General features: G+C 26.5%; 3 protein-coding genes across 3 annotated transcripts; all 3 read left to right on the forward strand.

Moving 5' to 3' along the window:
* The first annotated feature begins 1,287 nt into the window (after positions 1 to 1,287).
* On the forward strand, positions 1,288 to 5,865 carry LOC101254707 (xyloglucan endotransglucosylase protein 7-like). Its single transcript, XM_004242967.5, has 5 exons — positions 1,288 to 1,584; positions 2,493 to 2,605; positions 3,322 to 3,544; positions 4,193 to 4,386; positions 5,176 to 5,865. Exons 1-5 carry the CDS (start codon positions 1,492 to 1,494, stop codon positions 5,579 to 5,581), a joined length of 1,029 nt encoding a protein of 342 aa, XP_004243015.1. The 5' UTR covers positions 1,288 to 1,491; the 3' UTR covers positions 5,582 to 5,865.
* A 1,146-nt stretch (positions 5,866 to 7,011) lies between these two features.
* LOC101245668 (xyloglucan endotransglucosylase/hydrolase protein 24-like) lies at positions 7,012 to 8,726 on the forward strand. The gene is made up of 3 exons (XM_004242638.5): positions 7,012 to 7,354; positions 7,491 to 7,684; positions 8,193 to 8,726. The coding sequence occupies exons 1-3, from the start codon at positions 7,088 to 7,090 to the stop codon at positions 8,587 to 8,589; spliced, it is 858 nt and encodes a 285-aa protein (XP_004242686.1). The 5' UTR covers positions 7,012 to 7,087; the 3' UTR covers positions 8,590 to 8,726.
* Positions 8,727 to 11,239: 2,513 nt separating this feature from the next.
* Positions 11,240 to 13,271, forward strand: LOC101245962 (probable xyloglucan endotransglucosylase/hydrolase protein 25). The gene is made up of 3 exons (XM_004242639.5): positions 11,240 to 11,670; positions 11,772 to 11,965; positions 12,715 to 13,271. Exons 1-3 carry the CDS (start codon positions 11,386 to 11,388, stop codon positions 13,082 to 13,084), a joined length of 849 nt encoding a protein of 282 aa, XP_004242687.1. The 5' UTR covers positions 11,240 to 11,385; the 3' UTR covers positions 13,085 to 13,271.
* Positions 13,272 to 14,763: the final 1,492 nt, after the last annotated feature.

A 14,763-nucleotide genomic window follows, 5' to 3' on the forward strand; every position in this document is an offset into this window, starting at 1 on the left:
AATAGATAAAGATGAAGAACAAAGAAGGCTAATTTCATTAACAACCAAAGGAACTAATGATAACGTTGAGTTCTCACAGCATTTAGAATTACAAACCAAAATAGAGAAATCAACATATTTTTTAGTTGATGTTTTTTTTTTAATTAGTTTAATTAATATTTTATGATAGCTAATAGGATAGTAACACGTCATTAACAAATTTAGGTTATTAAAGATGAGGGAAAAATAGAGTTCAAAGATTGACGTCAAGGGCATGCATTTTAAGCCCGGAAGGTAGAAAAAGGATATTTTGTACCAATTCGTATAGTTGAATGATATTTTAAGCTCTTTTCTGTTGTATTAAACATGAATGCATACAAAACTTTGCATTAATTAATTATTATTTTTAAGTTGTACTCTGACTAATTATAGTATTATTTAGTTTAAATTGACTTTTGATAACCAAAATATAACAATAACTTTTTCAATTAACAAGTATATTAGATAGCAACCTTATGTTCTTTTTTCACCAAATTAAGGAAAAAACATTTAACATTTTTGGAATTATTTTTTTTCATGTGGGAACTAATATGAATTAAAGTCAAACATGATTAGAAAAATATTATTTATCTTATTAAAAAGTAAGAGGATGAGTCCCCACTAACCTACAACAACAAAAAATAAATAAATTAAAAATTAAGTGAAAGTAGTATTTTTTTTAATTTTGATTTCTCAATAGTTGATAATTTTTATCTTGTTTTGAATATATATGACTCAAAATATTTAATTTTAATTAATCAAAATAGTGCATTAGGTCTATGTAATAATTTTTTAATTTTTTCTAATTCTAAATAGAATTTTTTTATGGGGTGGCAAGTACTACACATAAATAAATTGATGATTAAATAAGCTTAGTCATATACTATAAAAGAGTGGAAACTAAAATTTATCAATAACGAAAAAGCAAAAAAATTGTTATTAACTCAATAATGAAAGAAAAATAAATAGAATTCTCCCTTCATTGTACATACAAAAAAATAATTAATGATTAAATTAGCTTAATCAAATATTACAAAAACGAAAATTAATATTTTATCAATAACCAAAAAAGCAAAATTTGTTATTATTAACTCAACAAATACATTTTTTTTTAAAAAGAGTTCTTGTCATGATGTAGACAACAAATAGCATATTCCATGTTGTAAAGAAAAGAATATTAAAATAATAATACTAATTAATTATTAAAAGTACAAAAAAAATATATGTAATATTATATTTAAATATGAACATTTGACCACAAAAAAAATTAGGTGATGATGATTGAAGCCAGCAAGAAAGAAGGAATGGACATAGTTGTTTACCAATATGTTCCCACTACCAAAGATGAAAAAAAATAATACAATAATATAGTAATTAATCAATGAACAAAAAAAATCCAATATTTTTTATAGATTATATTATGAGTAATACAAAAACAAGAATGCAAGAGTTTTCAAAGATCAAATTAGTAAAATGGCATTATTTTCATCAAGAAATTCATCAAGATCTAGGTCCTCTCTTCCATATTTGGTGTTTCTCTTAATTGCTGCCTTTTTTGTCTTCAAGGTACTCTTCTATTTCTTTAATTAATTAATTAATTATTCATCATCTCAAAAATTGAATATATATTTGTTGATTAATGTTCAATATTGAAAAGACATCAAGTTTTAATGAATAAATTTTGTAAGTAGTAATTGAAAATTGACTTGTCGGAAATATTTCTGTGAGTTATAATTGATGGTGTATTTCGATAGGAACTTTTGGAATACCCCTTAAATAGTGGTTAAACATGCAATGTTTAATGTTGAAAAAATATTAAGTTCTGATGAATAACTTTTGATAGAACAAATTGAAAATTTGACTTGTCGAAAATGTTTCTGATAGCTATTTGATGGTATTTCGATAAGAACTTTTGAACCCCTTTATAAATAGTGGTTGAAGAAGTATTGGCATGAATTTAAATTTTGTTATTCAATGCTTAATACTGAAAAAGAAAACCATTAAGTTTAATTTTAACGAATAACTTTCGATAGAACTAATCGAAAATTGACTTGTCAAAAATATTTCTTTCAAGCTATTTGATGGAATTTTGCTAGAAACTTTCCACTCCCCTTATAAATAGTGGTTAAACCTACATTGACATGAATTTGGATTTTGTTATTCAATGTTCAATATTGAAAAAATCATCAAAATTCAACGGATAACTTTTGATAGAACTAAAAAAAAATTGACTTGTCGAAAATATTTCTGCTAGCTATTTGACGGAATTTCGATAAGAACCTTCAGACCCCTTGAATAGTGGTTAAGCATACATTGACATGAATTTGAATTTTATCATATCATACAATGTTCAATATTGAAAAAACATCAAATTTTCAACGAATAACTTTCGATAGAATTATCCAATTAAAAAATTGACTAGTTTCGAAATATTTTTAATGATTTTTTTCGTTTTTTTTCGATTACATGAGCAGGTAGATATACTCATATCTCAGTCTTTTAGTTCAGCCCGTCGCAACCTGGAAAAAACTCCTAATCGTATCGTTGTGAACCCCCAAAAATCATCGGAAGAACGTGTTGTTGACAGGTACAAAAATATTTTTTTATTTTTCTTATAAAATGAATAAATAATATTTGTACAATTATAATTCATCTTATTAGGAGTAAAAAAATAAAATTTCAAGTTAGATTATATTTACGTATAAAAATAATATCATTTTTCACGACATAATATCAATAATAGTGACTAACAAATATAACATGAGAGAACTACTCACTTATGTGACATATATAATGAGCTTTGAAAGAGGGAAGTATTTGAAATATAAATTTGGCTTAAATTATTAATATCATTCTCGAATTATTAATAGTCTTAAAAACATCTTTTTACTTGATTAATTAAACTTAGATATACACCCGATCTTGCAGTAATATGAGTGAAATACATTCTTAAATTCTCGTCAAGTTTAGAGCTGCTTTCAGTACTTTTCTCGGCTTTTCATTAAGAGCCGACATGCTCCTACAAGAGTTTGAAACCACTTGATATGTCATGTTGTATATCGGGAGTATATCTAAGTTTAATTAGTCAAGTAGAACGGTATATATAAGACTGTCAATAGTTTGAAACGAAATTAATAATTTACATCAAACTCGAAGGTGTTTTCAATATTCATCTCACTTTAAAATAAAATAAATAAGAGAATTTAATTTATATATATCGATAAAGTTCAAAATATGAATTTTCTTCCTTTTTTTTTTAATGGCAAACAACTAATTTTTTTTTATTTTGAAAATTTGCTGCAGCCTCCCTGTAGTTTTAGTAAATGGTACATTTGACCAGCATATTATGATATCATGGGGAGATGACAGAGGAAAAATACTTGAAAATGGAGAGCTTTTAACACTCTCCTTAGACAAGAAGTCTGGATCAGGCTTTCAGTCTAAAAAAGAGTACCTCTTTGCTAAAATTGATATGCAAATTAAGCTCGTCCCTGGAAACTCTGCTGGCACTGTTACTACGTTTTACGTAAGCCTTCTTTACTAATCTTTGCATGAAAAAAAAATCGATTTTTCTTATGATATACTCTTGGTCCTTCAATTATTGATATATTATTTGACATGTGTCCTATCGGTCCATTTATATGAAAAATATGACATATTTAGAAAAAAAAAACAAATCATGTTATCATCAATTATAGAGTATCAGTATAAACTTAACATAACAGATGCTTAATAACATAGTGGAGCATTCAACAATTATGTTATACTTTTGGTCCTTCAATTATTGATGTATTATGATTTTGGTCCTTGTATTATCTGGTTAAGCATCTTTGACCTTCGATCAATGGAAATGTTTCTTATCGATCCATTTATGAGAGAATTATGATCTATTGAGAAAAATTTTCGAATAATGTTATCATCAATTATAGAGTATCAGTACAAACTTAACATAACATATCCTTAATTATATAGTGGAGCATTTAACAATTATTGATATATATGACTTTGGTCTTTGTGTTAGCTTATTAAGTACATTTGACCTTCAATCCACGGAAATGTGTCTTATCGATCAATTTATGTGAGAAGTATGACATATTTGAATAATTTTTCGAATTATACAATCATCAACTATATGAAGTAACAATACAAACTTTTTTTTTTCTTTTGTTTGTAGCTATCATCACAAGGGAACAAGCATGATGAAATAGATTTTGAATTCTTGGGGAATTCAACAGGGAACCCTTATACTCTTCATACAAATGTTTTTAGTCTAGGCAAAGGCAATAGGGAACAACAATTCTTCTTGTGGTTTGATCCAACTGCAGATTATCACACATATTCAATCCTATGGAATTCTAAATGTATTATGTAAGTACTTTTATTATACTTTGTCTCTGTTCATTTTTACTTATTCACTATACTAAACTTTCTTGCTTTACATTTCTCTTAGTATAACTCTCTTCGCCGGTCTCTACTTGTCACTAATTGTTCAACAATATTTGTTCAGTTTGAAAAATCAAAAGATAATTTATTGTTTTGTTTCTATTTTACCTTGTTGTTAAATGCTAGTCAATATCTAATTCGTGTCTTAAATTTAATATATTTAAAAGATAATATAGTAATATTACTTGTGTTACTTACTGTTTCTTGAGGTGCGTATCAAGTCAATATTAGATAATATTGTTGGACAGAGGGAGTATGTTTACTTTGCTTTAGAAAATTCAATTTCAAGTTTTTTTTCACTTAGAAGTTTACCTAAGCTAGTTAATTACATAATCCATTTTCATATCAATAAGTGAGATGACAATTTATCTCTTTATATAATCTTTATCAATAGTTATCTCATGAAATAGTTTTTGGGTTGAGTTATGCTCAGCATTCATTATTTTTCATGATTTCATAATCAGACCAATATAATTCTTGTTTTACCTAATGTTAGACCTTCATATCTTCTTGTTCACATTCTAGTTGTGAGACCTCGACGTCTTAATAGAGGGGAAGGGTGTAAGTAGTCCTACATTAATAAGTAGAATGTCAATTCATCTCCTTATATGATCTTCGATCCTTACCCGTTTGAGCTAGCTATTGAAATATTGATTGCAATATCAAAAGTATTACATTTTCTTATGAGATATTTCCTCATTTTTGTTAATGTAGATTCTATGTTGATGATATACCAATTAGAGAATACAAAAATCCAGAGAGACTTGGTCTTTCATATTTAAAATACCAACCAATGAGACTATACTCAAGTCTATGGAACGCAGATGATTGGGCTACACAAGGTGGTCGTATCAAAACCAATTGGGAACTAGCACCTTTTGTAGCGTCCTACAAAAATTTCACATATGAAGCTTGTATTTATTCAAGATTAACTAGCTCATCTTCATGTGATATCGACTCTCCAACTCCTATCAACAACGCTTGGTTAACATATGAGTTAGATCGAACAAGTCGTGTTAGAATGAAAGCTTTGCAGAAAAAACATATGATTTATGATTATTGCAACGATAAATGGAGATTTCCTAAAGGTCCTGCTCCTGAATGCAAGCTTCTTCAATAACATTATAGTTTTTTTTGTTTATTATGTATAATGTTTTATATATTTTGTATTTTTGAATTTTAGGTTTAAATTCCTAGGAGAAAAGAAAAAAAAAAGGAACATTTTAGTTCCTTTTTAGAAATTAAAAGTTACTTTTAGTTTGAGCCATTGGGCCTAGCTAGAACTTTGAGTATTTTTCAAAAAAATAGTTATATTTGCGAAATATAATTTATAAGTTATATTTATTCAGATACGCATTTATTTTAAAAAAAACATTTAAAAGTTATATCATTTATTTTGTGAAACATTTTGTTATTTTCATTGACCATTAATATTTTGTGAGATGAACATTGCATAAACTTTTAAATATCAATTTATTTGTTATTGATTTTCTAGCTGTCTCCATTGATTGACCCATTAAAAGATCTTTATAGTAAAAAATATAAAGTATATAATATATGGTTTTTCAACTAGCTAGAAAGTAACATATGAAAAGAAAATAGGAAATGTACTAGAAAATAAGGAAATATTACTCATTGGTTCTTAGAAATTTCTACATGAGCCAATAGAATATCCTAGAGTTTTCCCCTTCCCACTTGCCTATGTATTTCCGATATATTATTTTTTTTATCTGTTCTTCGATATTTATATTGAAATTTGATTTTTTAAATTTTAAATTTTTTATGTATAAATATTTTCCAAATAAATATTGGCATTATGAATTACTTTTTGTTTCTTAGATGAACTAATTATGTGAATATTTGTCTATATTATTGGTGTATACATATATATATTGCATAATATTAAAATTTTGCCACATCCAAAAGAAAAGTAGGTGAAGAGTTATATTAGCCATTAGATTAAGTCCTTTTATCTTGTTAGATAATAAGTACTTAATTAGTTTTACCAACCTATCTATTTAAAACCTCAAAAGTTAATGTTTTTAAGGGTCCCTACTATTCTACTTTTACGACTTAAATTTAAGATTTTTAATTAAAAATGAATTATATTATACAATTTTTGTAAAATGTATTGTTAAATTATAAAGACTTGCAATAATAATAACATATTCAGTGAAATTTTATAAAGTGAAAACCGTTATAACTCATTTTCAAAATCTATCAACTACCTCAAGGCAATATAAAAATGGTGAAGGTGTTTATCTTCTCCAAGAAAACTAAAAAGTCCAAAAAAAATCATGTCAACTTTATGAATAAGAAGAATTTGTAGTTTTGTTTACATGATGATGTGTAATGATGACTAAACTATTTTATAAACTTTGCTAAACCATCAAATTAAGCCACATCAGATATATTAGGGCCCACTCACTATTATAGTGGATGCCACCTGTCCTACTCAATTACCAAAATAGCCCCTCCAATTTCTATGAACTTTCTTTAGGTCCTAACAATTTTCACCCCTATATATAGTATATGGGATATACAAAGTTACATATATACAAACTTTTGACTTATTTTTGAAAAAACAAATCAAGAAATTTCACTAAAATTGAACCAATTATTTTCAATGGCTTCCTTAGTTCTTTGTTTGGTCATTTTGGCATTTTGCTCTTTACATTATAGTTTGGCTTCTAATAATTTCAATCAAGATTTTGATGTTACATGGGGAGATGGTAGGGCAAAAGTTTTAAACAATGGCAAACTTCTTACTCTTTCCCTTGACAAAGTTTCTGGCTCCGGTGTTAAATCCAAGAAAGAATATTTGTTTGGAAGGATTGATATGCAACTTAAGCTCGTACGTGGAAATTCAGCTGGTACAGTTACTACATATTATGTAAGTATTATCGTACTAGTGATGCATATCATTTGAACTATACTAAGAATTGAAGTCATATGACAATTTACTATTTTGAATATCATATGAATTTACTAAGAAATTGTTTTATATCAATTTTGTATGTACTATATAGTTATCATCACAAGGGTCAACACATGATGAGATAGATTTTGAATTCTTGGGAAACCTTAGTGGAGATCCTTATATTGTTCATACAAATGTGTATACTCAAGGCAAAGGTGATAAGGAACAACAATTCTACTTATGGTTTGATCCCACTGCTGATTTTCATACCTACTCCATTCTTTGGAATCCACAAACAATTATGTAAGTAAATAAAAATCGATCTCCGCTTACTTTTACTTATCCACTTTAAAAATTTTATATATCTGTTAAAAAAATTAGTATGTGATTGATATAAATATTTTATTATAATATTCATATTTATAGTCCCTCCCCTAGAATTCACATCTTTACTTCATTGGTGACTCGAACTTATAACATTTCTCTTTGATCTTTTGTTGATTCAAGCTTACAACCTTATGGTTGAAAGTGATCATGATGCTTACCATCCGAGCAATCCCATCGTGTCAGTAATGAATTAAAATCTTGATAATAAAACATGAAAAAGTACTTATGTTTTCTTGATACGTTGAAAGTGACAAAGTAAAAATAAACAGAGAAATAATATATATCCTTAGTAATAATTAATAGAATCAAAAGCTCAAAATATACAAAGTCAATATAAAGATCTCTCTCTTGTTTTTTCCACCATAAAGTTCTACAAATTTAATTTTATCTTAATATTGACTTAATTATTCTTTTTTTTTTGTAGATTTTATGTGGATGGCACACCAATAAGAGTGTTCAAAAACATGGAGTCAAGTGGAGTACCTTACCCAAATAAACAACCTATGAGAGTCTATGCAAGTTTATGGAATGCAGATGATTGGGCCACAAGGGGTGGCCTTGTTAAAACAAATTGGTCCAATGCTCCATTCATAGCTTATTTTAGAAATTTCAAAGACAATAATGCTTGTATTTGGGAATTTGGAAAATCATCATGCACAAATTCAACAAAGTCATGGTTCTATCATGAACTTGATTCTACAAGCCAAGCTAGGTTACAATGGGTGCAAAAGAACTATATGGTTTATAATTATTGTAATGATATTAATAGGTTCCCTCGAGGCCTTCCTCTAGAGTGCGCTTTCAACTCTACGACTAATTAAATCTAGGTTTTCAGACTCTTTTAAAATGTTATCATATGCATGTCAATCTGATGTACACATGCAATCGACATTTTCTGAGAGGAGGGCACTTTCAATTCTACGACTAATTAAATCTAGGTTTTCAGACTCTTTTAAAATATTATCATATGCGTGTCAATCTGATGTACATATGCAATCGATATTTTCTGAGAGGAGGGCACTTTCAACTCTACGACTAATTAAATCTAGGTTTTCAGACTCTTTTAAAATGTTATCATATGCGTGTTAATCTGATGTACATATGCGATCGACATTTTTTGAAAATACGAGAAACGTTGATTTTCTTAGTTTTAGATATGTAATTGATTATTATATTCCTCTTGTAATTTACTAAACTTTATTCTTTATATACTCCTTCATATATCGAAGTGAAAAGAAAAAACAAATCAGAATCAATTATTTTTTTACTAAAAAAATATCGTGAATGAAAAAAATCAATTCACATTGAGGATAATTACCATGAGTGAACATTTGGGATTGTTAGTCCCAAAAATTTAGACAAAAATCTCATCATAATACATTGTTCATTTCATCACTAACATTAGTAAAAAAAAAAAAATCATACGAAATTGTCTCAATTTTGAATGGTTTCGTTATATATGGATTATGATCGAAGTGTGTGTATGAAAAATGCTTCATAAGTTCAATTCACCAAATATTTAATAGCTTTAGTTTCAATTTCGTGTAGTTGAAGTTTTTTTTTCGATTCAAGAAATTACTTTTACATTTTTTTCAAAATTATAGAGATATTTTTATAAATAAATATTTTTATAATAAATATCAATCGAATAATGCATAAGCAAATATTTATATACAAACATTATTAATATATTTTAAGCTAATGTATAAATATGACCTTTAATTTGATGTTAATGAGCGATTATGACTTTTAGCTTTGAGGGTGCACAAGCAGACAGTTAAACTTGAATAAAAATCGAGCAAATGAACAAATTCATCCTAAATATATCTTATATGATAATTTTAATCCTATGTGTATTGTGCTATGTAGATTACTTGTTTTTACTTATTTAATTTTATATAAATTTAAATATCTGCTCACATACATTTAAAATTAAAAAACATAATTATCCACTAAAATTAAGTTAAGAGTCATATTTATATATTATATTTTTTATTTAATATTATTTTTATACGCTCGATTCACTCTAAAGGTAAGGTCCAATCAAGAAAATCTTAGAGGCTATATATATATATATATATATATATATATATATATATATATAGGCATAATATATATATTGAACCATAAATTTAACTTCAAATTTTAACTTTGACCTTCTACTTTCATAATACACAAACAAACACTTTAATAATCCAACATTTTAATAAATAAACACATGAGTCCTATATGACATAATACACGTAGAACATCATGTTGGATAAAAAATGACATGTGGGACATGAGTGTCTATTTGCTCAACTTTATACAAATTTAAGTATCTACTTATGCACACCTAAATTAAAGGATATAAATATAATTCAAAATCAAGTTAAATGGCACATTTATATATATATATATATTATATATATATATATATATATATATATATATATATATATATATATATATATATATATATATAAAGTTAGGTCCAATGAAATAAGCCAACAAAAGAAATGATAACTCATGTTTTCTTTTTATAATTTTATAGAATTCACATGATGATCTAGGTAGGCAAGAAGGTCACAAGAGGATGACACGTAGCTAAATGTTGTTGATGAGTCATAAAATGGTGAAATATAAGTCAGAGTAATCAAGTGATCACTCGGCACTAGCATCGAATCGTTTGATATTTATATTAAAATTTAGTTAAATTTAAAATTTTATAAAAAAGAACTTATATAAAAATAAAATATTTTTTAATAAAATAATTTTATATTTAAAATGTTGTATATTCATTCTTAATTCAGAATGAAGAAATATTTATCATATCGTTTTTCTTACTTCATCAACAAGTTTAATATTACTCACTTTTGTTTTGTGCGTATAATACGTATCTAAATTTTATTTCTATCTTATAAAATAAAGAGAATACTTTTCTAAAACGTAAAAAATGAATAATAAAAGCAAAATTGAAAGCAATACATATGAAATGTTGAAAAATAAAAGTATTCTAAATGAAAAATATATTTTTTTAAATTTAATTTGGTATTTGGTAATGAATATAAAAAAAAAGTGCACGTAATCTTACAGAATCAAAGTCCAAATGTTGTAACATGCCATTTTTTAATTAATTGTATTACCTTCCAAGTCCTTTTATTTTTCAAACATAAAATGGATTAATATTATTTTACCATTAAAAAATAAAAATTTAAGTATAAATTTTTTTCAAAAAATTACTCATAACTAATAATTGATTTATAATATATCACCAATTTATTACTAAATAAAATTAATACCTAATTCTATTATTTAGCTTCAAAATTTATCCATCATTAATTCTTATTTTTATAGTAGTGCTCATTCATTCAAAAATATATTAGTTTTAAAAAAATTGACAATTTTTTTAATTTCATAAACTTACCTTATCTCCTCATCTACATTTTACTAATTAATAAATACTAAATAGCAAGCTGTTGCCAACTCTTTATTTTTCAGATGGCATTCATTGAACCACCTTTTGTGGACACAAATTTGTCTTTTTTTTCATCTAAAATTCACTATAAAAAGGCAAATTATATTCATTCCACTTTCAATATATTCTCAAATTTTTTATAAATCCACTAAAAATAACAATGCCTTTTCTATTTTCCTTTAATATTAGACTTATTTTAGTTTTAGTATTTATAAGTTGTATGGTTGTTAAATATTGTGCTAGTAATGATCTTAATCAAGATTTTGATATTACATGGGGAAATGAAAGGGGAAAAATACTAAATAATGGTGAAATACTTACTCTTACACTTGATAATATTTCAGGTTCTGGATTTCAATCAAAGAAGGAATATTTATTTGGGAAAATTGATATGCAAATAAAATTAGTTCAAGGGAACTCTGCTGGCACTGTCACCGCATACTATGTAATATTTTATTTTTACAAAAAAAAATCAAGAAAATTGGCTATTTTTGTTAATTGTTATGTTTTTTTTAATGTGGGTATTTTATTTTTTTTTTAATTTAGTTGTCATCACAAGGATCAAGTCATGATGAGATAGATTTTGAGTTTCTTGGTAATTTAAGTGGAGAGCCATATACACTACATACAAATGTGTATACACAAGGCAAAGGTGATAGAGAGCAACAATTTCACTTGTGGTTTGATCCTGCTAATGATTTTCATACTTATTCTATCCTTTGGAATCCACAAACTATTGTGTAAGTACTCTAAAACAATATTTTATTTTATTTTATAAAAAAATTTGATAATATTTCATTCATCTGTCCATTTTTACTCGTCTGTTTTTATTTTATAACAAGTTAATAATATTTCATTCATCTGTCCATTTTTACTTGTCAGTTACATAATATTTCATTCATCTGTCCATTTTTACTTGTCTTTTATACGAAAACAGTTTGTTATTGTTTGGAATATCCTTATTAATTAGATACTATATACTTTGGTCCTTGTTATATCCTTGTCAATTAGATACTATATACTATGTATTTAATATCTAATATATTTTCTAAAATATTAAATTTAATGTATTTAAGAAAAAGGTGAGATAATGACATTGTTTAAACTACTTATCATTTTTCTTTTAATCTATCAAGTCAATAGTGATAATTATGATTTGAACAACTAAAAATTAATAGTGGATAAATATGATTGGACAGAGAACGTATCAAGTTTTTCTTTCCGAAATGTGTTTTGCTTACTATGAAAATAGTTCCTAGGTCATCTGATAAGAGTTCTCAAGTTCTGATAGTCAATGTTTCACTTGTTTCACTCTTAACGAAAGTTCTCAGGTTGGTAATTGAGTTTCGTGAATTTTTAATGAAAAAGTATATTTAAAAATAGAAGTTATATTTTTACATGATATATCAGATAATATATAGTATAAATAACTTTAGTTATCTTCTAGATTGATCTGACAGTTGAAAAGTTTATTGTAATTTTTTTTCAGATTTTCAGTGGACAATGTACCAATAAGGGAGTTTAAAAATATGGAAAACATTGGAGTTGCATTTCCAAAATCTCAATCAATGAAACTTTATTCAAGTTTATGGAATGCTGATGAATGGGCCACAAGAGGTGGGCTTATCAAGACTGATTGGGCCCAAGCCCCATTTACAGCCTCTTATAGAAATTTCAATGCCAATATTTGCAATAATAATAATAATAATAATGATTCTTGCAAATATTTGGTAGAAAATTTGGATCCTGTGAATGAAGAAAAATTGAGAAGGGTGCAACAAAAATACATGATATATAATTATTGTACTGATAATAAGAGATTTCCTCAAGGTTTTCCTCTAGAGTGTAGTGTTAGTTAATTAATTAATTAAATTTAATTAATGTAGGTAGAAAAGTTGGTATAATAATATTAATAGCCTCCTCTAGTTTTGTCTCTTTCAAGTTTATTATATATTGTGGCCTAAGTGATAAGGGAGGACTACTATTGTAATATTTATATGTTTATGTTTTTAATAATGGAAGTTGAAAGTGTTTATGTACTTAAAAGTATTGTCATGTGTTTGGTGATAATCGAATCATACTGAATATGCTATTGTTATTATTATTTTATTAATATTAATAGCTAGCGTAAATTGAAGTGTTAGCTTTGTGTAGATGTTTTTTTAATGTTGTTTCATACATTTTTCTCGTATGAGGTTAGATCTCGTTTTATTAAAAAGCTTTGTGTAGATGATTTTTTAATGTTGTTTTATACATTTTTCTCGTACGAGGTCAGATCTCGTTTTATTGAAATAAGGTAACAAAGTAACGTGTTGAATTTGTCAGTAAATTTTATTCAGGTATTTTAATTATGACATGTTGGTTTTAATTTAAATTAGAAGTGTTCAATAAAAATATTTTATCATATTTGATTGAAATTCTCACTAATGTTTGTTGACATATTCAGCCTTAGCTTAAATGCTTTTGTAACAGAGCAAAACATAATTCTTCAAGTACACATTACTTTTAAGAGAAAATTATCAAATCATTAAGAAATTATTATCTAATTATATCTTCTCTTATCCTTTCAACACTGATAAAATAACCATATCATATAATATATTTTCCAGAAATTTTGTTTTTAGCCAAAATTTGGTGCTTTTGTACAAGTTACTTCAAATAATAATGAACAAGGAATCTTGGATAACTTACACTATTTACTTGAATACTCTTTTTAATGTCAACAGATAAATGCGTATCAAACTTTTCGTTAACATTATATTTTTAAAAAATCTGACACGATGCGATACTTTTCGTGAATATTAAATAGATAGTTAGGAAATGTAACACTCTAAATTAAGCTACAAAAGGGAGTAATTAAATACTATAGGTGTTAATTGGTATGTTAAATTCTAGTCACCCTACCATGTGCAAATATCATATTATTTGCATTGAGAAATAGGCTGGGCCAAATAATTGGGGGAAAATCCAAATTCCAATTTTTCCATTCTTTTGCTTCTTGTTGAGTCAACAAAAGGGAATAATTTGGGACCAAGTATGAGAAAAAAGCCAATACTTCTACCACATTTTTCAATCACTTCAAATTACTTTAATTTATGGGTCCATAGTTGTCATATATAGAGAGAGTAGCATTAATAAAGTGCGTAGCTCAGTGATTAATGAAATGAATTTAATATTTTGGAAAAATTGATTAAACTTAAAAGGACAGCTCAATTCACTAAAGCTTTAGCTGTGGACAGGGTTTTGGGAAGACCCAACTATAAGGCACTAAAGCTCTCGTTATGTTTAGGGTTCGGCAAAGGATCGACTATAAGGGTCGACTACATGTAACATTATCTTACATTTTTATCAGAGGCTTTTTTCAAGACTTGAACATCATGTGACCTCCTAATCACATGACAATAATTTTACCAGGTAAAAAAGTTACATACTATTCGATAATATATTTTGCACTAAAAGGACCGTTCGGTGATATTGTATATTATTAAGCTTAAAAGGATAGCTCGGTGCACTAAAAGCTCATGTTATGCGCAGGGGT

The sequence above is a fragment of the Solanum lycopersicum genome, chromosome 7 (genome assembly GCF_036512215.1).
Source record: "Solanum lycopersicum chromosome 7, SLM_r2.1".
Taxonomy (NCBI): Eukaryota; Viridiplantae; Streptophyta; class Magnoliopsida; order Solanales; family Solanaceae; genus Solanum; species Solanum lycopersicum.

Coding starts and splice junctions, on each gene's coding strand:
- LOC101254707 (XM_004242967.5), top strand. CDS start 1,492: ATGGCATTATTTTCATCAAGAAATTCATCAAGATCTAGGTCCTCTCTT. Junction 2,606..3,321: donor GAAGAACGTGTTGTTGACAG/GTACAAAAATAT, acceptor AATTTGCTGCAG/CCTCCCTGTAGTTTTAGTAA. Junction 4,387..5,175: donor TGGAATTCTAAATGTATTAT/GTAAGTACTTTT, acceptor TTGTTAATGTAG/ATTCTATGTTGATGATATAC.
- LOC101245668 (XM_004242638.5), top strand. CDS start 7,088: ATGGCTTCCTTAGTTCTTTGTTTGGTCATTTTGGCATTTTGCTCTTTA. Junction 7,355..7,490: donor GTACAGTTACTACATATTAT/GTAAGTATTATC, acceptor TGTACTATATAG/TTATCATCACAAGGGTCAAC. Junction 7,685..8,192: donor TGGAATCCACAAACAATTAT/GTAAGTAAATAA, acceptor TTTTTTTTGTAG/ATTTTATGTGGATGGCACAC.
- LOC101245962 (XM_004242639.5), top strand. CDS start 11,386: ATGCCTTTTCTATTTTCCTTTAATATTAGACTTATTTTAGTTTTAGTA. Junction 11,671..11,771: donor GCACTGTCACCGCATACTAT/GTAATATTTTAT, acceptor TTTTTAATTTAG/TTGTCATCACAAGGATCAAG. Junction 11,966..12,714: donor TGGAATCCACAAACTATTGT/GTAAGTACTCTA, acceptor ATTTTTTTTCAG/ATTTTCAGTGGACAATGTAC.